This window comes from Eulemur rufifrons, chromosome 20 (assembly GCF_041146395.1).
Source record: "Eulemur rufifrons isolate Redbay chromosome 20, OSU_ERuf_1, whole genome shotgun sequence".
NCBI lineage: Eukaryota > Metazoa > Chordata > Mammalia > Primates > Lemuridae > Eulemur > Eulemur rufifrons.
In genome coordinates, this window is record NC_091002.1 from 48,823,123 (window position 1) to 48,846,757 (window position 23,635).

General features: G+C 51.1%; 1 protein-coding gene across 5 annotated transcripts; it reads left to right on the top strand.

Annotated features, from left to right (window-relative positions):
• The first annotated feature begins 127 nt into the window (after positions 1-127).
• Positions 128-20,833, top strand: EDN3 (endothelin 3). Of its 5 annotated transcripts, none has more exons than XM_069496231.1 (5): positions 128-179; positions 749-1,061; positions 17,687-17,863; positions 18,951-19,010; positions 20,797-20,833. In XM_069496231.1, exons 1-5 carry the CDS (start codon positions 128-130, stop codon positions 20,831-20,833), a joined length of 639 nt encoding a protein of 212 aa, XP_069352332.1. The 5 variants fall into 5 exon arrangements, with proteins under 5 accessions (XP_069352332.1, XP_069352331.1, XP_069352330.1 ...); XM_069496230.1 differs by having other exon boundaries at positions 18,965-19,052; positions 20,804-20,833; XM_069496229.1 differs by having other exon boundaries at positions 18,965-19,052; positions 20,797-20,826.
• Positions 20,834-23,635: the final 2,802 nt, after the last annotated feature.

A 23,635-nucleotide genomic window follows, 5' to 3' on the forward strand; every position in this document is an offset into this window, starting at 1 on the left:
GAGCGAGCGGCCGGCCTCGAACCCCCACAACTGGAGGGCGAGGCCAACTGTGTCCGGTCCCAGTGCCCTTTGGCGGCCAGGAGCGGCCGTCCTCCGGGCCCGGAGCTCCCGCGCCTGATCGGGGTTCATGGAGCCGGGGCTGTGGCTCCTTTTCGGGCTCTCGGTGACCTCCGCCGCAGGTAGGCGGGCGGGCGCGCCTCTCCTGGCGGGAGCGCACACAAAAGGACCCAGGGGTGGCGGATTGGGGGCGCGGAGAAGGTGTGGGTTGCCGGGAGCAGACTCTTGCCTGGACTCTCCACCCCCGAAGACGCCTGGGGGCGGGCTGGGGTGGGGGGCAGAAGCGCTGTGCAGGGACTACCCTGCCGCCTCTGGGGCTTAGAGCCCACACACGGGCTGGAGACCTGATGCCCAGACCGACTTGGTCAACTTTTCATGAAGTTGGGAACTTTTCAAAAAGTTTTCCAACTATTCAGAGACTGTGCAAAATGCTTGCAGTTTTCAGAAAGTGTGCAAAATGCGTGCAAGTTTTCCACGGGTGCAAATCACTTGCAGACTTCGCAGAGTGAAAATAGCTTGCAAGCTTTTCACAAAGTATGCACATAACTTGCAAACTTTCCAGAAACTGTGCACATAGCTTTGCAAACTTTGCAGAAATTTTGCTTCTCGACCCCTCCTCAGGTGTTTGGGGGTGGCAGGTGTAGAGGGGTCTGCACACTCTGCTCAGGAGCTCTCAATCTGCCTCCTGCAGGATTCGTGCGCCCCCAGCCTGGGGACGCTGGCAGGAGCGGCGTGCTCCAGGTGCCTCCTGTAGCCACATTTGAGGAGGATCTTGAAGAGACTGGGGCTGGCCCCAGAGACAGGACTGTGGCTCCTGTCACAGCAGTGCAGGGTCCAAGCCCTGGAAGCCCTGGGCAGGAGCAGGGTCCAAGTCAGGCCAGGAAGCAGGAGGCTGAGGAGGGCCCTGAGCACCACCGATCCAGGCGCTGCACGTGCTTCACCTACAAGGACAAGGAGTGTGTCTACTATTGCCACCTGGACATCATCTGGATCAACACTCCTGAGTGAGTCAGCCTTGGGGGTGGGGAACACGGTTCCTGGGCCAGGCCCACTCTTCACATTCCAGGGACGACCTTGTCCCACCCCAGCCCAGCCAGGTCAGCCCAGAGCCTGCCCTGGCACAACCCTCAGCTCTGGCTGGGGTCTCCTGCCAGCTCGGGTCCCTTCTGTAGGTCAGGGATGTGACCCCACCCCCTCTGAGGACCTGGCCCAGGAGAAACTCAATCCCAGGTTTGATCTGGTAGAAAGGGGAGCCCTCCCTCTGAGCAAAATGAGCTGGCCTGGGGATTAGATACCTGAGAAGCCTCTTTCCTGACATAGAGGAAGCCCCTAAAGTTCATCTCATGCTGCAGGGGCTAAGTGGGCCCATACCCCTTGCTGACTCCACCGGGCTCCCAGCAGTTTAAAATTCCTTGAAAGCAGCCTGCTCTCCAGGGAGAGCGAGCATGGGCTTAGCAAAGCCTGACTGAACCTGCCCAGTCCGGGAAATTCCTCCGGGGCGGGCGCCTTTCCTCCCCCGGGCCTTTGTGGATGCCAAGGCAGGGTAGGTGCTTGGCGGCCGCCCATGAGTCTTCCACAGGCTATCTCATTGCCACGGCCACGGAGGGCCCCTCCCCAAGTCCTTAAGAACTTTGTCACCATAGGACATACACAGTACCGTCCTGAATTTGCCTGGGGGCCTGCCCTGCGGTGAAGTTAGCCCTCTCCTGGGGCCATGTGGAGAGAGTGTGGCTCTGCTGTCGGGAGGGCTTGATGGCCCCCATTCACTTGCTCAGCGTTTTATGGAACCTGCTGCAGAGCCTTCGACCTGCAAACGGGGTGGAGGGCTTGACCTTGCTTTGGGCACTACCTTCTGGGCTTTGCTTTGTGGATCTCTGAAATCTAGACTTGGACCAGAGGCCTGGGAGCTGTTCCCTGGGGGTTCTTGGGATCTCTTGGGACTCCTGCTTGCTCCCTGCTAGTGGGTCTTAGCTGGGAACTCAGGCATGGGCTTGTGAATACAGACCCTTGGCCTGGAAAGGCAACTTTGCCACTGTGTCTGGAGCTGTTTCCATTCATGTCCCTCGTTTTGTCCCCAAGCCCATTAGCCTCTGAGCCCTCTGGGTGGCAGCTTTGGTGGGGCTCACTTACCCACTTTGTTCCATGGCTACCTCAAGAATGAATTGTGAAGGAGGGTAGACCTGAGGAGTCAGGTGTCTTTCCAAGCAGATGACAAGACCTCTAGTCACATCTGGGGCAGGTCTGGAAAGGTACCCCTTTATGTCAGGGTGGCGGACGGGGTGACTTCACTGGCAGCCTCCCGGAAGCCTGCGCAGGGCCCTGAACTCAGAAGGACTCTGGCTGGGTGACGTGCTTTGCTGTCGCTGTCTTGAAATTCTTGATACTTTTTGAACCACAGTCTCCACGTTTACATTTTCTCCTGGGTCCCACAGATTTGTAGCTTCCCGTGACAGCTTGGTGTGCTTGCCTGGGCCGTGCCCACCTGTCGTCAGCCCACAGTGGGATGCGGCTCTCCTTGTTTCCTTCCCCTTTGTGGGGAAGATAAAAGTGACGTGTGCTGGGCTATCAGTGATCGCCTTCTCTTCTCAGACAATGATCAGTGTCACCTTTTCTTACAGCCCCTGTCACTCTGACACTTGTCCTTTCTGATTCTTATCCTTCCGGCCTCGAGATCTGACCACATCAGCCTCATGGCACCGAGGGCAGTGGCAGTCACAGGGACTGAGTCCTTGTCTTGGCTGGACTCCCAGGCTGTGCGTCTCGTCTTGCGGGATGACAGCAACCGAGTGAGGGGCCCAGGCGGGGGTGGGGGTGGTGGCTGGAGGGTTTGGAGACCATTTCAGTTCTTGGCCTGCTCACCAGGCCCTGCGCGCTGGCTGGGGAGGAAGCTTTGCTGGAGCCGTGTCCAACAGGCGCAGCAAACCCCCTGCCTTCTGTTTGAAATCCTGTCTCCTAATTTCAAGTTGTCTTGTTCAGCCCGAAATGGATCTTTTGACTTTTTCCAGGACAGGCAACTTGATAACTTTCCCCCTAAAGTCTGATTTACCTCTTCCCCTCTTCCCTCACCCTGCACGTTTTAAACATTCAGAAAGAAGGATTAAATCTGGTGTCCGGGCGTTCTGTGAGCTCCTTGGGAAACAAAAATGACAATAGCCAGGCTTGAGTGTTTTGAAATTAGACAAGCAAAATAATTTTTATGAGGAAGATTTCCTGGATGGCTCCCTCCCTCCTTTCCTTCCTTCCTGAAACTCTGTAGACGTGTAGGTATTTGCTGTCTTTAAAATACCTTGGACAGGACTGCAGTCTGAGAAAACGGGCTCTGGTGACAGGAACGTGGGCCTGGGGTGAAATGGCCATGTTCATGGAACATTATGAATTGAGCTAAGGGGCAGTGGCAGTGGGTGACAAGGTCTTCTCCAGCAGTTCTGTCTCTTCCATTCGCCACGGCCCCTACCTATTGAGCGTCCCTGTCTCAGGGCCGTCACCCCCTCTTCCTTAGCGTACTGACCTCCCTCTCCAGACTTCTCCTCCAGCGTGCGACTTGTCCCCTGGCTGTCCCCATGGCTGGCTGCTCTGGGAGCCTGAAGGAGCCTTGATTCTCACGCCTCCATCAAGAGTCTTGAACTCTGGGTGCTTTTCACCTTTGGGTGTCTTTGCCTGCTGCCCGCTGGGTTGCGTGGAGAGAGAACCAGTGCTCCTGCTTTGTCTCTGAAGGACACGTCTCTGAGTACGGGCGTGGCTGCTACGTTTAAGGACAGGATGCTCAGGGCTAAGGTCGGGAGTTACACTCTGCTTCTCCTCATGCAGAGTCAACTGCTACTTTCTTCCGTACTTTTCGGTTGGAGGCTCTGGGAGTCTCCAGCTCTGCCGTGGGCTCTCCCACTTTCTCCCACGTGCTTAGCTGGTCGGCACCCGGCGTGCAGCAGGGGCTCGGTGGGCATGCGTTGGCTTTTGGTCAGTCCTGCCGCCTGGTTTTTCCTCCTCACCTTTGCTGTTACTGGGGTTCCAGTCTGTAGAGCTTCTCCCACATGTGAGATCTCTTCTCCAGGTGTGGGGGTGCTCTTGGGAGGGCCTGCACGTGTGTGTGGACATGTGTATTTCTCTGGGGAACATTGCCCATAATTTCTGTCATATCCTCCAAAAAGTCTTTGTTCCCAAAGAGTAACAAAATTTGCCCCTTGGCGACTGTACTTCTTGTCCCTGTCGAGGTGGCTGAGATCACAGATAATTGATGGCACGGTGTGATTTTCATAAGATCTTCCTTGGCCATGTTAGGAACCCCAAGCCCCTACAGCCCCCAAACAACCCCACCACTGCCAAAAGACCCACCAAAACCCAAATCAGAGAAAAACACGTCCCATCATATTGTCATGGAAAATTTGCCAAGAGTAAGATAACACGGGGAGAGGCGGTGAACAAGAGGTCCATATGCTTGTACTCTTTGGGGCTGTTCTCTAGGAGTATACTTACAAACTGGAGCGTCCTGCCAGGTAGTCGGAGACTGTGTCAGGGTTCTGTAGCGAGACCGACCAGCAGGACGTGTGTGTGTGCAGGTGTGTACGTACAGGAAGTGCAGTTGCCAAGGGATACACTGTGTTCCTCTTTGGGGCTGTGGGCTTTTAGAGGGTGTCACAGAGGTTATGGGCAGTGTCCCTCAGAGATATATAGATGGAGAGAGAGAGAGAGATGTTGAGGAATTAGCTGACACCACTGTGGGGCTGGCAGTCCAAAATCGCAGGTCGGTGGACCGGAAATCCCAGCAGGAGGTGAGTCCGTCACCATGAATCTAAGGACCTGGTGGCAGCATTATTTTCTAGTCAGGGACCTCAGTCTCTTGTGTTAAGGCCTTTAACTGACTGTGTGAGCCCCCCCCCCCCCGCCCTTTAAATTGGGTCATGTGCTTTGCTACTGATTTAAACATTAATCACATCTAAAAAATACTTTCACAGCAGCGTCTAGACTGCTGTTTCACCAAACAGCTGGGCACCATAGCCTAGACAAGTTGACACAGTTCTAACCCTATCCTACGGCAGGCTGGCCCCTGGCTGGAGGGTGAGCCAGGCCATCGCATGGCTGACGGAGCTGCAGGACACCAGCAACGAGCCTCACTGTGCTCCTCCCCACCCCAAGAATGGAGGGGACCTGCCATCTGCTAATCTTTCCAAGCACATATGAGAGATACGTAATGGTGCTGTGATGGTAACCGTGTTTTCCAAACAAAAGTCGGAGCCATATGTGCTGACAAGTAGGAACGTATGTATGTAAAGGGCAGGGCAGGATGTCTGAAATCGTGACTGTGGTGGAAATCTGGGATCTACAATCCCCATCCATGGGGAAGACTCCAGAACCCAGGAGCTTGTGTCCTGGCTATGAGCCTCTGAGTGGCCTCGGGGAAGGCGGTGCTGGCGCCTCTCTGTTGCCTCTCTGAGAGGTGCAGATGTCAGTCCAACTGTAGGACATTGCCCTCCAGCGCCTCCCGAGTCCAGTGGTCTGACCAGCTACTACTGAGCTGCCCAGCATGCCGCCCAGGCTGCTCCGAGGCACGCCACGCTTAGTCCCACAGGAATGACATTTGTTTTGAGTTCTTTTCTTCTCCGAAGAAGTAAAGAGAAAAAAAAAGAAAAGAAAAAAAAAAAGAAAAAAAGGCTAATAAAACATTTAAACTTGTATTTATTGTAATGTATTCTACTGCAAAAAGGCAACATCACCGCAGATTCTGGCTTTGCTTTCTGTGTTCTTCAAGAAAGGCATTTTAGCACGTTTTCAATAAGAGAAATTCCAAATTTTAGAACATCCCAATAAAATGGTTGGATCTGGAGCCCTAACTTCCTGCATATGCAGCGCCGGCTGGGTGCCCACTATGTGGTTTTCGGGATCTTGATAAAAGTGGCCCTGACCCATGAGCCACACCTGGTTGTTGGAGATGCAGCTGTTTAAGGCAGAGAGATGGGATCTTTCTGGACAGCAGTTTTGGAAAAGTGTCATGAATAATCTGAAACTGACCAAAGTGCCCATGGGGATGATGGTGATGATGGCCAATGTCCACAGTGACCACACGCCATCTCATGTGATCTGCATGACAACCCTGTGAGCCAGACGCTATTGTCTTCTCTAGTTTACAGGAGTAAACTGAGCCCAGGGAGGCTGAGTCACTTGCCTGAGGTTACAGAGCTTGTAAGTAGGGAACGGGCAGCCAGCCCAGCAGTTTGGTTCTGGGACCCGCCCTCTAAGCCTCTTCCTGTGGACATTTTCTCAATATGGGCTTCACCGCTGTCCTAAGTTACTTCTGCATGCATTTGCTCAGCACCTTTTTTGAGTGCTCCATCTGGGTCAGCTCTTGGTGGGGATCTGGGACCCAGTGATGGATGAAAGACAGGGTCCCCATTCCTGACAGATCCACAGTGGTTTTGCTCTTTTCGATAGTGATGATTCTCATATATATAGTTCATTGTAATAATATGTTTGCCCCTTTGCAAGACCATTTTTGTAGAAATAAGCTAACACATGAGCAAAGCCCAGATCTTGGTCCATCACACATCCTAAATTTTATTCTGGAGATACAGTACTGGCTTGCTGAGAACACTTCTTTAGCCTTCCCGAGCCCTTGGTGGTCTCTCAGTAGGAAAAAGGAGCTTGTTGAGTGTGTGCTGCTAGCAGACCAGGTTGGTCCTGATGTCAGAGATGCTGGAATGGAGGGGTGTACATCTGAGGGAGAGGGAGAGAGACTCACAGGCCACGTGCTCTGTTCCTGGTGCTGGATTTTACTGTTCCTGGCTGCTGCACCACGAGCCCTGATCTGTCTTCTTTCTGGGTAGAGATGGGAGACAGGTCTGCTCGAATCCATCCCTTCTTGCGGACCTGGCTTCACACTCATCTTATCCTTTGGTTCAGGGTGTCATGGCGTTTATAGAGAAACGCAAAAGGTTCCCTTTTACCAAGGGACCCTTCATCCAAATCCCCACCTAGCGGAGGAACAGATTGACCTGTGTTGGTTAAGAGCTCAGTCTCTGGCCTCAAATGCCCAGGCTGCAATCCTGGACCTACCACTTAGGAGATGTCACCTCTGAGCCTCAGTCTCCCCATCTGTAGAGTAGGGGAATGGACAGTAGTATGTGAGGAAAGGTGTCAGCAGGATGAACTGAGAAAGCACATAGGGAGTGGTTAGCACAATGCCTAGAATCTAGTCAACACTCTACATCCTGAAGACAAGACGATGGCCGATGGCTATAATGATAAAAATGCAGCCTCCAGCCCTGCAGAAACCTTTCCCCGGCCAGAGTCAGTCCTCTTGTCATATCCCATCACCCTGGTCTGCCTCCACCCCTGGAGTGCCCTGGAGCAAGCCCTGCGCCCTCTGCACACCACAGTACCCGATGACACCAGGATGGCCATTAGCATCCAATTAGCACAGGGTTTACAGACGCTGGGAAAAGGCTTGGCCGGCTGCCTCTGCTGCTGCTAAGCAGCTTGATAAAGACACTTGTGGCCAAAGGTGGTTCTGGGCTGGGCTGAGATGTAGCTCTTTCTGCCCTTCCTTTCTGGTTTCCCGTGGCTTCCTTCTTGCCTCGCCAGCAGCTGGGATGCTGGAGGAGTGGGACGAGGCTCTGTCTGAGGGCGCTGGCCGGGGCTTCCTCTGTGGAGTGGGAGGTACGGGCGGTGACTCAGGGTAGGTAATTCAGGGGTATTGGTTCAGGACAATTTGGATGATCTGTTTAGAACCTCTTTGTGAGACACCTACGGTGAAATCTTTGCCAGGGGCCTGCTGTCTTTTGTTCCTACACAGAAGAGATATAATACCCTGTAATCTGCAGCTGAGGACGCCATGGCGTCCCAGGACCCTCATTTCCCATCTCACCCGGCATTGCCCTGGACCTGAAGTAGGTGTCAGAGACTGGGAGTCACCAGGAAATACTGCGAACACCAGTTTTCAAAAAATAATTCATGATGTGCTTTTGAGGACACATGAAAGAAGTTGACATCAGACAGAGTAAACGTGACCCTGAGCTCAGGCTTCTGACGGCTCGTGGCTATATGGATCTCCCCGCCCACGTAACATTTCTGTCCCCTCCTTGGAAATCTAGCACACTTTGGATCCCAGTGTTGCGTTGGAGGAGCATATTTCTTAGAACATTTGCTAGCAAGATACTTCTTTAAAATTGGAGGGCCCTGGAGCTAAATTTCTGAGTTTGTTGGAAAGTTCGGCCGCCACGGGGACCTTTCTGCTGGGTTTGCATGGGCTGAAAGCCCCTTCCCTGCCCCGGAGTCGGCTCAGCCGCGTTGCCCAGGAACAGAAACGGCTCAGCCACGCTGCCCCCATCCCTGCCTTAGAGGAGGGACGCGAGGCTAGGAGGCAGCTTGATTTGTAGCAAGAAAACTTGGTACAAAGAGGTTGTGATCCTGAGTGACCCCAAGGGAGAATTTGGATTTCTGCTGGATGAAAGGGCCTACCGCTAGGAACTTGGCTTTAAATCTGAGGGCAGATGAAAGGCTCTGACATGTCTGGTGTGGTTTATTCCTGCGAGAATTTAAAACAAAGGAAGCTGGGAGGCAAACAATGACTTCTCAGCTCTCCGTCCGGCGTCCTGCGCTGGAACCACGGCATCTCAACACGCCCAACCATGAGAAGCGAAGAAGGGGCCCATTTCACACCTCAAGGTGACACTGGCTAAGCACCACTCAGCGTTTGGGTGTATGGGAAATGGCGTGGCCCTGTTTCACATGAGAAAGTGACCTGCTCTCATCCACGTCATTTTTCAGTTGGAAACAGAGAGTTCCTTAAAATGGGAAACACACAGACACACGCACATGCACACTTTCGCCCCTTTGGAATAGGAATCAATTGTACTCAGAAGGCGAATCAGTCCAGAGCACAGCTGAGTGCCCTGGAAGACGGCCGCGATACGCGTGAATCACTTGTCCAGTTTTGGGTGCCCCTAAATCCCGGTGCACCCACCAAGTCTCCTGAGTATAGGGAGTCAGGACAAGGCCTCTGGCTGTCCTCATCTGCCGCAGCTCAGGGGCTTAGGACAGCCAAGAGCTTTTGGGGAACGTGGGGACTTTCAAAGGCCTGGAGGCCAAGGCCGCCTCTCTTTTAAGGCCTTCTCGGGCAGGCTTGGCGGGAGGTCGTCAGAAACAGGAACTCTGGGTGGAGCTGCCAGGGAGTGCTGTGCCCTGGCCCAGTAATTCACAAACCAGAAACAGATTTGTCCCGCACGAGGCCATGAGAAGGGTGCAGGGACAGACAGAGACGGCGCAAACGGCCCACTGGTAGACGGGTCCGCCCCACAGCCTGGGGAGGGTAAAACAGCTTTGCCGAAAGTTGGAAGCAAGTAAATGAGGAAACAGAGGTGTGTGAATCTTTTGTGGCTTCTTAGGAATCTGATTTCCACAGGTTTCTTGCAGGGCCTAGAGTAGGGTGAGTACAAAGTTTCAGGAGGCACCAAAAACTCAGTGGGAAAAATAAGTAAAATATAATGCAATGGTTTCAGAAAATCAAAATGAGTACAAAAATTCATAATCAACAAAATATCATTATTTTTACTAAACGCAGGATCTGACCCTGAGTTTGCTTAGTGAGCCTCACCCTAACCCCAGCCCTGGAGTCCTGTTTGAGGGGAAAGCCTGTATTTCTAACAGGGACTCAAGTCACCTTCATTTGAGGCACGTGACTGATCTATGGGAGCTACCAAAAGGGCATTACACAAGGGCACAGCAATCAGGTTAGGTGGGAAGTGACAGTCTCCCTACCACCACTGTGATGAGGAGCGTACGTCTCGTTCACAAAGATCTTTTCCATCGTTAATGTGGCATCTCCTGAAAATTAGCAAGGGTGTCTCCTCTTGCTTTGTGTGGATTTTTTTGTGTGACAGTGTCAGCATTTTTTACATCCCTCTGCAAATACCCCTGTCCTTACACACGTACCTGCTCCCTGTTCCCCTCCCGCCCCCGTTTCCACTGCTGGGAACTATTTTGAGCCCCATCTGTCTGCAGCTCTGCATAAAGTTATAATGAGGCTGTGCCAGACACACGGGGCTCCTCCTGCCTACATTCGACCTGGAACTCGCCAGGGTCACTGGGGGGTGGGGAGGGAAAATCTAACCCAACTCATCGGATGCATTTGGGTTGAACCAGGTGGAGGAGAAACCAGCTAATCTGTGGGATTTCATAGATGGCTTCGTTCCTTGCATATTGGGGGAGGTTTTTTTTGTTTTTAGCTGTAACTCTTGAAAATGCCACACCACCAAACAAAAACAGAGGGACTTTTGCATGGTTCTCCTTTCCTTTGAGCCCTGGTGCTTCCCTGAAACGCCCTTTGGAGCGTGTGTGCCTGTGCTGGCGCAGGAGTAGGTCTGTGTTCCGCTGAGCTGGTGAGATGACAAGTTCTGTGGCTTTGAGGTTATTTTTAAGCTCGGCCATACGGTAACAGGCCATGGAGGAGCATAAACAGTTTGGCCTACAGCTTTCTAAATATGGTTGGTGAGATCCTGGGAGCCTCTGAGCTTGGGTGGGGCAGGGGACCCCACGTTGAGTTGTGGTTTTATTGCTGGAGCAAAGGCTTGGGGCCTTCTCCAGTGTCTGAACTGTCTGGGGGTGCTCAGGGGATGGCGCGGGGACTTGAGCATCTCTGGGTGGACCTTGGAGAAACCCAGCCGGCCCTTCCGCTTCTCAGGCCCAGAGGGACGGCGCCCACCCCGGGGCTCTCTGTGAGTGAGTGACCATAAACCTGGGTCTGTGGGCCCAGGGACACCTCTGCAGTCCTCTCTGACCACCACGGTGCTGCTGTGGCCTGCAGGAGTTACTACCAAGACGTGGTTCTTCTACCGGAAGTAATCTAGAGACACGCTCTGTCTGGGAAAAGCCCTCACGGGTGGGCTAACTGAGGACAAAATAAGTAGAAATCCATTGAATCAGCCCAGAATTTCGTACAATTGGGACATTGGGTATGGCTTAGATGTGATGGCGAATTTAGACCTCATCCCTTCCTTCCTCCATTCATGTAACAGAATTTCTTACTGAGATACGGGGTCATTACTGAGCACGCATCTGAGCAGACGCTGTGCGAGCTGCCCTGGCGGAGAGGTGAGCCAGGCAGACCCAACCCGTGACTCCAGCTGGACAAAGTCCTGCCCTTGTCGAGTTCAGGGGATCGTGTGAGGGCCGGACCCCGTCTCTTGAATGAGACATGAGGAAGCTGCACCTGCAGCACGGAAGTCATGACCCTCATTGTTAGGTCCAACTGGGAGGGGTTAGTGCTCAATATTCTCTTGTGAAAATGTATGTGATACTGTTAAATTCTCAAACAGCCGAATCCTGGATAATCCCAAAGGTTTGGGGAGGGGGATAGAGTGTCTTTTTAAAACATTAACAATCAACCTACAGCACATTGCTCACTGCTTTGATATTTCCAACTACTCTGGAGTCACCAGCTCTTAATGAGGCTGCAGGAGATGGACTTCCCACCCTGGGAGGGCGGGGTGAGCAGTCTGCTTGGCTTCGCCCAGCTTTGAGCTCTCAGGATTTTCTGCAGCAGAAGTGAAGATGCAAATTGCCCGTTCACTGCTCCGACATGTGTGAAGCGTAAGGTTTGTGTCATGTTCTTTAGAACGAGAAAGCACATGTCGGAAGAGGGGGTCCCACTGGCCCGGCTTAGGTCACCTCAGGGAGGGGAAGGTGAGGCACTTTGACTGACAGTCCCACAGGGACCTCCCAATGGGAGAAGGATAATTCCCCAAAGGAAAGATGGAAGACCGGATTCTCGGAGACAGAAACAACCACTGCTGGCCTCTGGCTCTAGATGATTCCTTCTCAAGTCCTTTGAGAGCAGGCGCTGCATTCCTGATCTGTGTTTCCCTCGCCTCTGTGCTCCCACACTTGGGGGTTTGTCCCCCAGTAGGGGTTTGTCAGAGCAAAGGGCCACTTTCTTAGGCCTTTGAATATTCAACCACTTCCTGTAGTTATTTCCTTCTGTCTTACTCATTAGAGCAAAGTTCTGGCTAGTGAAGGTTGCAAAGATAGCAAATGAAGGTGGTTGACATTTTCCTCCTTGTCCAGGAAGACTTTTCTAAGCTTAAGAAAGCTGGTGAGTGGTGCCTTCGAAAGAAGGCATTTAATAAAATCTGAAGTTGAGCTGTAGTTAGGAAGCACATGAGGTTGTTCCTCCAGGGAATGGTGGGAGGTGGTATCCAATGACTGCTGGTGCCTGGCGGCTCGGGGCTGCCTCCTGACTGTCTGCCAGCGGGAAACAGTTGTTTCTCCTCCGTGTGATCACAGGACGAGTCAACACAGCCATGCCTTCTGTGCAATACGTCCCTTGGGCCCCAAGGCAATATTGCCTATTCTTTCCCATTTCAGAAGGAAAACTGTCAGCCAAGGAAGTAAATAGAGCATCAACTTGACATGTATTCTAAGTGTGAAGTCAACATGTTCTATTCGTTGGGAAGATGCTCAGCCAGAACTTGGGCTTTTTAAATTAAAATAACAATTGAATTTGTAAGGAGAAAAATAGTATCAGGTGCTAATTTTGTTAATGTGTCATATGACCTGTCTGGCTTTGCTTTATGGCATAAGCCACTAACTAGATCAGGAATTATAAACTCAGATATTCATGAGGGCCAGACACGTAACAAACATGCTAGGGAAGGAGAGGTGCAAGACTATTGGGAGTGGTGGGGACTGGGGCAAAGTGGAGTGCTTATGCCTGGTCTCTGATATCACTGTTTGGCTGCTTGTTGGAATGTGGGGCTGCTGTTAGCACAACTTCCAGTTATTCAAGATAAGCCGGAAGTTGGGATGTTTATGTGAAATTTCCAGATTTGGTAAAAAATTTTATTGATTGGACAAACCTGACAAAAATGCCAATTTGCTAACCTCTGTACTAGATTAAGACTGGGTGTATGTGGTCCCCTGTCTGCCTTGTTCTCGACGTTCACCCACAGTCTGGTCCATTGCTTGTATGTTGAAGAGCATCGAGCAAATATTTGTTGAATGCTATTCAAAGGGAGCAAAATTGAAAACTGGGTTTTTGATAGGAGATAACAGCTTGATAAACTTTCCTGAGAACTTTTGAATTTGGTAAGTGAAGTTCCTTTTGCTGTTTCCCAACTGGCCTTTGTGAATATCTGTATCTCTTCTTTAAACTTTAGGTAAGAAGCCAGTTTCCTGATCAGAAAAATGGAGATTGTTAATTCATTTATGAAAAGGCAACACAGAAATTAAAAACAGATTTTTTTTAAAAAGCCAGATTTCCTTATCTAAAAACTTCTTGTACAGAGAAATAAAGTGCTTTCAATGTGATGCTGCAGGTAAAGAATGAATATGGTAGATTTGGGAGTTTAATATTTAATAATATTTATATATGACATTTGGGGAATGTGAAAAATAAGAAACACTGTGGTAAATAAGATTCTGCTATCACCACATCAGTCAAATAATGAATGTTCTGAATATATAAGTTGGGGGACAACATCTGAATGCAGACACCCACAGCACCAGACGTTGCATATGTAGGTGTGCTGGAGGGCATTTCGTTTTTTCTAAGAGTGTGTGGAGCTCTGTGTTATACCTGAAACATTCACAGATGGAAGACCTGCCTACTTTTACCAGGAATTGCATTCTCTAAACCCTATTGTAGAATAGTAGGCTAAAAAGACTGGGCGGAGCCTGCTGGCCAAAGGCTTCCAGTCAACTTAGCTTCATTTTCCTGGTTCCACCATTGGATCTTTCCCATACACCGTTCAGGAAACAGCCAGTGACAAAGCACAGCACAACTGAGATACAATGCTTGTTAGATGGGCAGTGCTGAATTATGGACTTGCCAAAAGGAGGCGTCACAAAGGATGCATGGGCGTGTCTTACAGCCTCTGGTTCCTTATTTCCCGTTGTTATTGCTTAGTCATGTATCTCAAGTGCAGGCCTGGTAGACGGACTTTCCTGCCTGACACAACTCGCTTGACTTTCCAGACCACATATTTAACAGCAGTAGCTACCATTCGTTTACCGCTAACTCTTTGCTAGGTATTTTCTATGCACTGTTTCATTTGATTTATCCAACAACCCTTTTGTCAAACAAGAAGCTGTTGGGAGGGCGGAGTAAGTATCATGTAAGTGCTTTACAGTGTGATCATAGCATTACCAGGTAATCTCTCTCTGTGCTCTGTGTACCTTGCACATACCTGTATATATTGCCTTGTCATTTTTCCTTTATCTGCTTTTTTTTTTCTTTATCTGTTTTTGTACTCCAATAGCACATAAGCTCCAGAAGCCATGGACACACATATGCCTTTCAGTATCACCACCATGCTTAAATTGATACGAAGTATACAGTAGATGCTTAACAAATGCCGGAGACTCTTTGTAATGATTTTTGTGGTTATTGAACTCTTTAGAGTAGAAAGAATCCAGGCTTGCTGGACTAGAATGATCCCATGATTAACTGCCAATTGCTCAATCAATAGTCCATTTGCCCAGCCTTGTGCTAGGTCCAAGGCAGGTGAAAAAGAAGCAAAACCCTGCCTTCTACCCTTAAGGAGCTGGTGTTTGCTCTTAGAGCTAAGTAAGAGGCACCGCCTCGCCAGGCCAACACCCCTCCTCTGGCCATATCCCCCACCCCATTGTAAGGAGTCTGTGGGACTAAAAGCCATATACGTCATCTTCTAGACTGCATTGCAGGTGTTCAGGGTCCTGGAGTCTCCTACTCAAATGTCCCCAAGCCCACTTCCAGGCCTGTGCAGGTGTCTTCCAGGGTCCTGACTCAGGGACAAAGTAGAGCTCCAGGTATATATCCCTAGGCCTGCAGGCTGGCAGTTGCTTATGGGGCCAGGGATGGAAGGAGCTTGGGGGTGCAGCCTGGGGCATCTACATGGGAGTGGATGAGGCCCCCCTTGGCATGGGCTGGTGTAGGATGGAAGAGAAGGTACTGAACCTTCTTGGGCTACCACATTCCAATATGGAACCCCAAGGAGCCCCAGAATTCTAAATTGAAGCCTGGACTTCCAAGGTGTCTCAAAGCCACATTTTTCCAGGTAGGGGGATAGAACTCTTTTATTTAAGAGATTATCAGGCTGGGCGTGGTGGCTCATGCCTGTAATCCTAGCACTCTGGGAGGCTGAGGCGGGTGGATCGTTTGAGCTCAGGAGTTCGAGACCAGCCTGAACAAGAGTGAGGCCCCGTCTCTACTAAAAATAGAAAGAAATTATCTGGCCAACTAAAAATATATATCGAAAAAATTAGCCGGGCATGGTGGCGCATGCCTGTAGTCCCAGCTAGTCAGGAGGCTGAGGCAGTAGGATCGCTTAAGCCCAGGAGTTGGAGGTTGCTGTGAGCTAGGCTGACGCCACGACACTCACTCTAGCCTGGGCAACAGAGTGAGACTCTGTCTCAAAAAAAAAAAAAAAAAGAGCGAGAGAGAGAGAGAGAGAGATTATCAGATTGATTTAAACCTTTAAATTTTCAGACCTACGGGAGGTAGGCCTCCATTTTGAACTCTTGTTGCAGACTCTACAATTGTTAGGGTAGGTAGGTCATCTGCAGCATGACCCTGAGCTCTGAGTCATCCCACCAACCCCAGCCAGGCAGCAGAGTGCACACATTAAAGGCCTGGGGCTTGGTGAGGGGGTCTCTATCCTCAGTGCTGTGGGGTAGGGGCAGGGCTGTGCACCTCCATAAACATTCTTTGAAATTGCCAGGGCTCATTTGCATACTAGCACTTTGCGGCTGGCTGCTGGGAGAGTGCTAAGCATGCCTCTCTTAACAAATACCAAGTTGCCTTGCTTCCTTACTTAAAACACTTTAGAGTGTTTTTGCTCAAGTTGAGTGGCTCTACACGCGCAAATGCATAATCAGCTGACAGCAATTTCAAAATTGCAGGTCTTGCTGTTGATGGAAAAATGGCAGCGTTGTTATACTTTGTATATAATTTTCACCAAGAAATGGGGAACTGGATTCAATGTCAACACTTAGAGAGTTAATGTGGCCCTATTACTGGAAAAATACACCTTTAGCCAAATCCTGCCTCACAACAATGTCTGCGTTGTCTTGCTCTCTCCTCGCCCCCAACCACTTCCCTTCCTGGAGACAACAGGGGCTCAGCAGAGGCTCAGCTCAGAGCAGGACTGGACCCGGCTTTCTTTCCCCACGTTACGACATAGGCCGCTCAATGGCTGGGCCCGCTTCTGCCGGGAGGAACCCACCGCTGCGCCGTGTCTGCCGAGCCTGGCTGGGGAGGACAGGAGAGGAGAACAGAGGAGAAGACCAAGTTTGGGTCGGGTCTTCAGCCATCTGTCTCCAACCCAGCAGGGGAAGCCTTGCTCTGAGCGTCTGGTCACTATGGGGCGTCTCGCCCAATTCGCCCTTGCCACCTCAAAAAGGCTCCATGGCATGTGTTTGAAATAAAAAGAAATTCAATTTCATTTTATTTTTAAACACACAGAAAGGATGTCAGACTCCTTTTGAGGTGGATGATTGGTGATATTCCATGGGGTTCTTAGAAACCAAGGTGGTTGATCTTTGGGGACTCACAGGAAAACCAAGATTTATTGGAAAAATAGCTTTGGCCACATAAGTTTCTTCTAGTTATTAGTAATTTGTTCCTCGAATCATGTTAAGTAAAATTAATGAAGTAAACATCTGTTTTTTAACCTTTTCCCACTGAGCTGCCTGGCAGGCTCCTCCCTTCTCTGGAGAGTGATGGTTTAGACGTGCTCAGGCGTAAGAACCAGATTTAATGTGCCTTGCTCTGAACGCACTGTCACTCTTCCCTCAACGCCAACCATAAACGAAATTGGAAAACAGTTTCACACTTTTTGTTCATAATAAGGCTTTCCCCAGAGCCAGCCTGGCCCTCAGCTATATCGCCAGGGCAGTGGTGATGGCCCTCAGAGGGCACAGAGGGTCACTTCTGATGTTTGTCTCTTCCAAGAAGCATCTTTCAGAGGCCAAGCGAGGCCAGCATGCTTCTCTAATGACAGTAATTGCATTTGTCGTATTCTCATCAGTGCAAACTGCAAGGCCTGCTGTGCACACAGAGGAAACTCAGTCCAAGGCAGAGGGGCCAAGGATGGCCTCAGGCTGCCGGGTTAGGTGGGTGGTCCGGGGAGGACACAGACCAGGACCAGCACGGGGGCCAGCGCAGATGTTCTTGCCACAGGCAGGAAAACCTGGGCAGGGTGCTCCCATTGTTTCGAATTATTTCTTGGCCTTTCATGGGGATAGATGGAGGCTCAGGTGGCCCTTTCAGAGCTGAGGAGCAAAACGTGCCCCTGGAGGAAGCCAGGCCTAGCCATGGTTTGGTCTTGGAAAGATGGGAACCTCACACGTGTGCACAGGTGGGGCCAGTGCAGGGGTGAGGCTGCACACACGCCCGGGCATCCGCTTGGCTCCCGAGAGAGCCGGCTGCTGCCAGTCGACCAGCGACCCCAGGCGCTCCGTGTCCTTCCATGCCTTCAGCCTCAACCCGCTTCCTGGGGAGGGGGGCGAAGCAAGGGTGTAGAGTTCACTCCAAAGCCTTCCTAAGACCCAGAGCTTCATGGGGAGCAGGTGGACACCAGTTCCAGAGACCTTTCCAGCCCCACCTGTGGGTGCCCGGGCCCGGGCCCCTGTGCATGCTCCCCTGACATCACTCTATGCTTTGCAGACAGACCGTGCCCTATGGACTGTCCAACTACAGAGGAAGCTTCCGGGGCAAAAGGTCCGTGGGGCCGATTCAGGGGAACTGGCAGCCATCGAAGCAGACATCCTTGCGCTGTGCTTGTGTGGAGAGAGATGACAAGGCCTGTGTACACTTTTGCACCCAAACCCTGGATGTCAGCAGGTACAACACCTCCAGTTCTACTCATTTGTGGACATTAACCACCCCACCCCGGGGCAAGGCCAAACCAGGGGCTTCTTGAAGGAGGGTGCAGGATGGATCAGCCTTGTCCTGGCTGCTGTGGTCCTCTGGGCCAGGAAAAGGAGGCGCTGAGCCCAGAGAAGATCGGGGTCGTCCACTCCAGGAGGGCAGGTGGTGCGGCGGCCCCACCCGCTCGCTGCCTTTTGGACAGAGGCCACAGCATGGCCACAGTTGTGTCTGTCTGCAGACATGTTTCTTCTGGGCTGTGTAGCACTTTGCAAAAATACGCATAAGTTGCCAACAATTTAAAAATTGAAGAATTAACCCCTTGACAAATGCATATATTTAGCTTCTTCAAAAACAGCACATGGCACCATCTGGTCTCACTGTCCTACACTCCCCCCGCCGGCCGCTACAGGCTGGAACTGGGTGGGGTCCACTCACCTGTGTTGCTCATTTATCCTACTCTGTGGCTCCCGGAGGCCCTGAGTTTGAGACCCTGTGGTGTGCTCAGCTGCTTTCGAGAAGTTTGTAAATCGTGTCTAATGGAATGAATGAGCAGACCTCAGATAGGACCCAGGGGGGCTGTTGAAGCTGGCATTCACTTAACAGGTATTCCTGTTAATTCTCCTCACTGCTCTTTTTCCAAACTTTGGGCCAAAACTCATCAACCCAGCCAGGCAGAGTTTTAAAACCTTTCTTTAAGAACCGTTCTTGGAGCGGGCCTTGGTGGGATGTGCCTGGCTCCCCGACGCATGCAACGGGAGCACAGACGGAAGTCTGAACAGGCAGGCGCGCAGCAGCCAGGATCCCAGAACTTGCTGTCTGCAAAACCCAGTGTTAACGGCCTTTTCTTTCCTCCTTCTGGGCTTTTTAACATCCGATGAGTAACTGAGTAGACGCTGTACTTTGGTAGATATCCACCCACCGAGCGCTCAGCCTTTGGAAACTGCTCGAGACGTAGTCCCTGGGGAATGCGCTAATGTGCTCATTGGTGGGGAAGAGGAAGTCATAATTTGACACTGAAAAACCAGCCACATGGCAATGCAGGTTGATTCATTAAAACCAACTCTCTTCCCACAGCAATTGGAGGACAGCAGATAAACCAGACAAAGAAGAGGAAGAGAAGGCAAGAGCTGTCGCCAGAGGCCCCAGACGGAGGAGGGAAGATGTGACGCATCGTTCCTCCTGGGGTTAGGGTATCTTGAGGGGGTGGCATCTGTCTGGTTGGGGCCACTACACCCACAGGTGACAGTGCGTTTTGGTCGACCATCTCTGGGGCCAGAGCAGGCTGAAGCTGTGGACAGCCATTGCCACTTCCCTGGCCCTGGCCAGCCTGCCCGCGTCCTAGGAGCTGGCCCTCGCCCCCCTCACAGCCCCGGGGCAGCAATGTCCAGCCTGGGCTTGGCTGGGCCTGGACAAAGCCAGCTGACCGCAGAGCGCCGCAGGCTGGCCCACCCAGGCCCACATTCTGCCTCTGCTTCTATAGCAACATGGGGTCTTCACCCCCCAGAATCATTTCTTTCGGTGGCTGATTCTGGACAGAGGTGAATGGCAACGGCTCGGCAGCAGGCTCCCCCAAGTTCCCCAACTCCTTTTATTATTTTTTTAACCCGTTTGTCTTTTTTGGGTGAGACAACCTGGAGGCTTCCTGCAGCCAAACTGGGGTTATTTGTCATTCTATCAATCAGAAATCGTTATTAATGACTCACCTGCACATCTGCAATGGCATGGTGATTTATGTTCATAATAACAGCCTGGAGGTGGCTTGGGTCCCTACAGGGACTGATCAAGGGAAGATTAAACCATGCGCGGCAGACAGGAGGCTTTCCAAATTGGTGGCAGATCGCTCCCAGTAGTCCGGAGAGGGATCTGTCAGCATCCGTAATGAAAGTGGAGAGGGAGGAGGTGGGCCGAGGCGGCGGAGAGAGATCCCCCGAGAGCATGAGTCAGACCCCAGCTGGTCCCCACTTTGCCTCTTTATTCTTTTTCCTCTTTCTCTCTCCCTCACCCCAAAACAAAACTCCTCTCAGCAAGGACGGGATGTGATTAAACCCATCCATCCATTGCACCATTTGTTCGTGCACTTATGCATTCATTCAGCGAAGATTTGTGGAACACCTGCTACCTGCTGGGCACTGTTCTAGACACTGGGGACATGGCAGGGAACAAGACGAAGGGTCTGCCTTACAGAGCTTAAATAGTGGGGGCAGCAGGCAGCAAACAAATACGCAAAATATGGTGAGCTGTGCAGAGGAGAGCAGGAAAGCCTGGCGGGGTGGGAGGTGTGGGTTGGCTGCAGTATATTGTTGGGGGGCCGGGGGCAGTCTCACCAGCCAGGCCGCCTGAAGGGAAGGAGGGGTGATCTATAGGGAGCAGTGAGGGAAGGGGCTTCCGGCAGGGGAAACAGTGTGTGCAAAGGCCCTGAGGAGTTGTGTTTGGGAAACAGCCGGCCCTGCACAGGAAAAACATACAGATGTTCAAAAGATGAAATCGGTGGCACAGGTTTCCCACTGGGGTCTGGAAAGGTGGTTCTTCCAGGTCTCTACGATTCATGTGAAGCTCTTATAAGAAGCTGTACTTGGGAAGAAAACGTCTTTTATTAAGCCAAGTTCCCTGCTTTCTTGTAAGATTCCAGTCAGTAATTCTCAGATTCACATTCTCAGAGAGGAAGCTGCCTCCAGCCTTTGCTTGTGATGACCAGAGACAGGGCCGGGCTGCGGGGGTGCCACCCTTTTCACACCCTCCCAGTCAGCGGGTAGGCTCCGGAATCGCCGGGAAACACCGGTGGCGGGGTACCGCGCCAGTCAGGGAACGGGCCGGAAGCAGCGGGAAGAAGTCCCCTTTCTCCGCTTTGTAGGGCTGTTCTTTCCTCACATGCCTGTTTTTTCTTTTGCTCCCTTACCTCGAGATAGGGTGAAGTCAAGGACAGACAAAGCAAGTAGGCTTTAGACCTCCACCGTCCAAAGCTTGTGCCCAGCAGTGGATGTCACTGTCGCTCCCCTGCCCGCCCAGCTGCCTTTCAGGAAGGAGCCCCGTCGGAGAACCGGCCTGCAGCGTCCTGTTCTCCGGAGGCTTCAGCGATTGCTTATACGCCGTTCAATTTCCACCTCTTTCAGGACAAGGAGTGAATTTGCCTGGGGCAGAAAACCCACCCATAGGGTCCCCACTTAACAATACCCCCCTACTCCAAGAATGTCCAAATCCACATGACCCCAGTTTCCCTAAAGGGTAAAATGATCCCAGATGTGCCCTGGGGCATGACGCCCACGGCTCCGGTTACCCGCAGGAAATTGTTTTTGGAGAGGCATGGCAAGTAGGAAAGCCACTTACTGGCTTTTGACGTGACTTCCCTTACAGAATAAGTGGACTCCAAGCTAGCTCTTTGCAAATGTAAACACGTGTCCATCTTGTAACAGAAGCAAAATGCCAGTGTGGCAGGAGCACGCCGGCTTCCCCATCCCGACCGGGACAGGCGCCTGCTACAGACACCAGTCCTGGCCGTACAGGAGTTTATGAGTTTGAAGCTTATAGGATTTAGGCAGAGAAATTTTCAGCTGTGCTTTGTACCCACCAAAAGAATATATCTCAAAAAATAAATAAATAAGGAAGAAGAAAAAGAAAAAAGAAACTTTGATGTTTGTGACAAGAAAAGGAGAAAGTTAATATCTGCTGGCTTTGAACTCCGGGGCATGCATGTAACACAGAGCTTGTTCTTGGAAACTCGACCTTTTGTGCCCTTGGTAGACACCAGGCCCGTGCACTGTAGCGTTCGGAGGCCTCGTTTGCAGGAAGCCGGCTGTACAGGCAGTCCCCAGCTCAAGGCTATTAGGTTGAATATTTGCTTTCATGAATAAATGTGGATCTTTGGGGAATGGCTGCAAAATTAGCCACGAACACCAATTCTTTGTGAATTATGTAAATTCCCATTTATCTATATAATTGGCAACAACTGGGAATTGTAACGCCTGACAGTTCAAAATCTCTTTCAGCTGTGCTCTTCCTGCCGTGCTGCGCTTACCGAGTGTGGAGCTGCGACTCCGCCGTGGAGGGTCGCCTGTGCGGGGGCCAGGCTGCCCACCTCCCGCCTGGCCGCAGGGAGGGCAGTGCATGCCCAGGCACTGCGTGGAGAAGTTGACGGTGGTGTATGATGGAATGTTGGCCTTGACCAAGTGCTGAATTCTCTATGAGTATTTCGTAAATTATTACAAGTGCAAAAGTGAGTATCATGAGGAAATGATAAGCGACTGATTTGCTGGCAGGAGTTTGTACAGTTTAGAGAAGCGATTATTTATTGTGCAACGAGTCTCTCCTTCGACTCCTTTATGTGGATTGGTTCAAAGGAAAGTCACTGTGTGTACAGATAGATAGATTTTAAATTGTGTTCTCAATCCAGTCTCATATTTCTTAGCGCTTGAATTACATTTCTAGAATGCATATGCACTGTTTGGCACTGCGGCAAGGTGGTATCTCAGAGAAATTCATTCATTGTGCGAATGCTCAGAAAATACTAACTGTCAAATGCATAATAAAAATCTCAAAGTGTGCTCTGATTGGTGGGTTTTTTCCTTGCCGTTGTTATAGGTGTGGGTTACACGTCAGCTTTCTGTGGACCTGTGGAGAAGACAGGAGGCAGTTATGTTTCGGGAAGTAGAATCCATCTAAAGTGAATTCTGGTGTGAGATGGGGGGGCCCGAATGTTAAGGAAGGATCGGTGTTTGGGGACCACCCCAAGAAGATAAAACATGCAAGGCAGTCGGGAAGAGAGAAATTGTGGGAGAGAGCTGGTTCCTCCCTGGGGGCCCACTGCGCCTTCCCGGTAATGGGGAGGTTCCTGCCAGCGCGGGATGGTGACGCCACTGCACACGCCTGGCAGAGCGCACTGGAGTCGCGGCTCAGAGTCCTTGAGAATTAGGAGCCAGAAGCGACCACAATTGCCACATTTTAATACTTTAAGACTTACAAGACCTCCTTGGGGCTTGAGGGTGTTAGAAAGGGGCGGGGGATCTTCATTTTCTTTCTCTTCCCTTCCTACCTCGCCCTGCACCCCCTGAAGTTGAATCAAGAATTGGTGACCCTCAGAGGCAGGGAATCAGACAGAGACCTAGCGAAAGAGCACAGAGAAATGCAGTTATTCTGAGGTTTGACCACTCTCTAATCTGAGAAAACCAAGAGCCTCTTGTTTTAATTAACCTCATTTTAGAGAGTTTTGACTTCGATGGACCGAGAAAGCGGGGTACCCATTTATCCTGCAGGATGTGAGGCAGCGCCCGGCAGGGCTGCGTGTGTGGTACCGGCTCTGCTCACCTCGCGGCTTTATTGAGGAGTCAAGCGTTCAAGTCTTCAAACCTTGCCCTGAACTTGCCACCAGATCCTTTTTTTTTTTTTTTTTAACTACAAGTTTCTCATGGAAGCACATCTTTGAATTTAGAATGTACCTCAAAGTAGTGCAGTTTGATTTATAGAACTTGTCAGGATATAGTTAATTTTCTTCCCCCTGGAAGACATATGTTCTCCAAGCCCCAAAATATATGTGAATTTTTAAGTGTTTCAAAGCCCAGGCAAATCAAGTTACTTGTTACTGAGACCATTATAAACCCACTTGGGTCCTTCTGCCACTGAATATGCCTTTTCTTTTCGCTTTGCTGATGGGAATTCTCAGAGTCATTGAGATCTGGGAGGTATTTCATGCAAGGGAAGTGTGGGAATTGGTCACAGTCAGAGGCCAGAATGAATGAATGAAACCACCGCTTG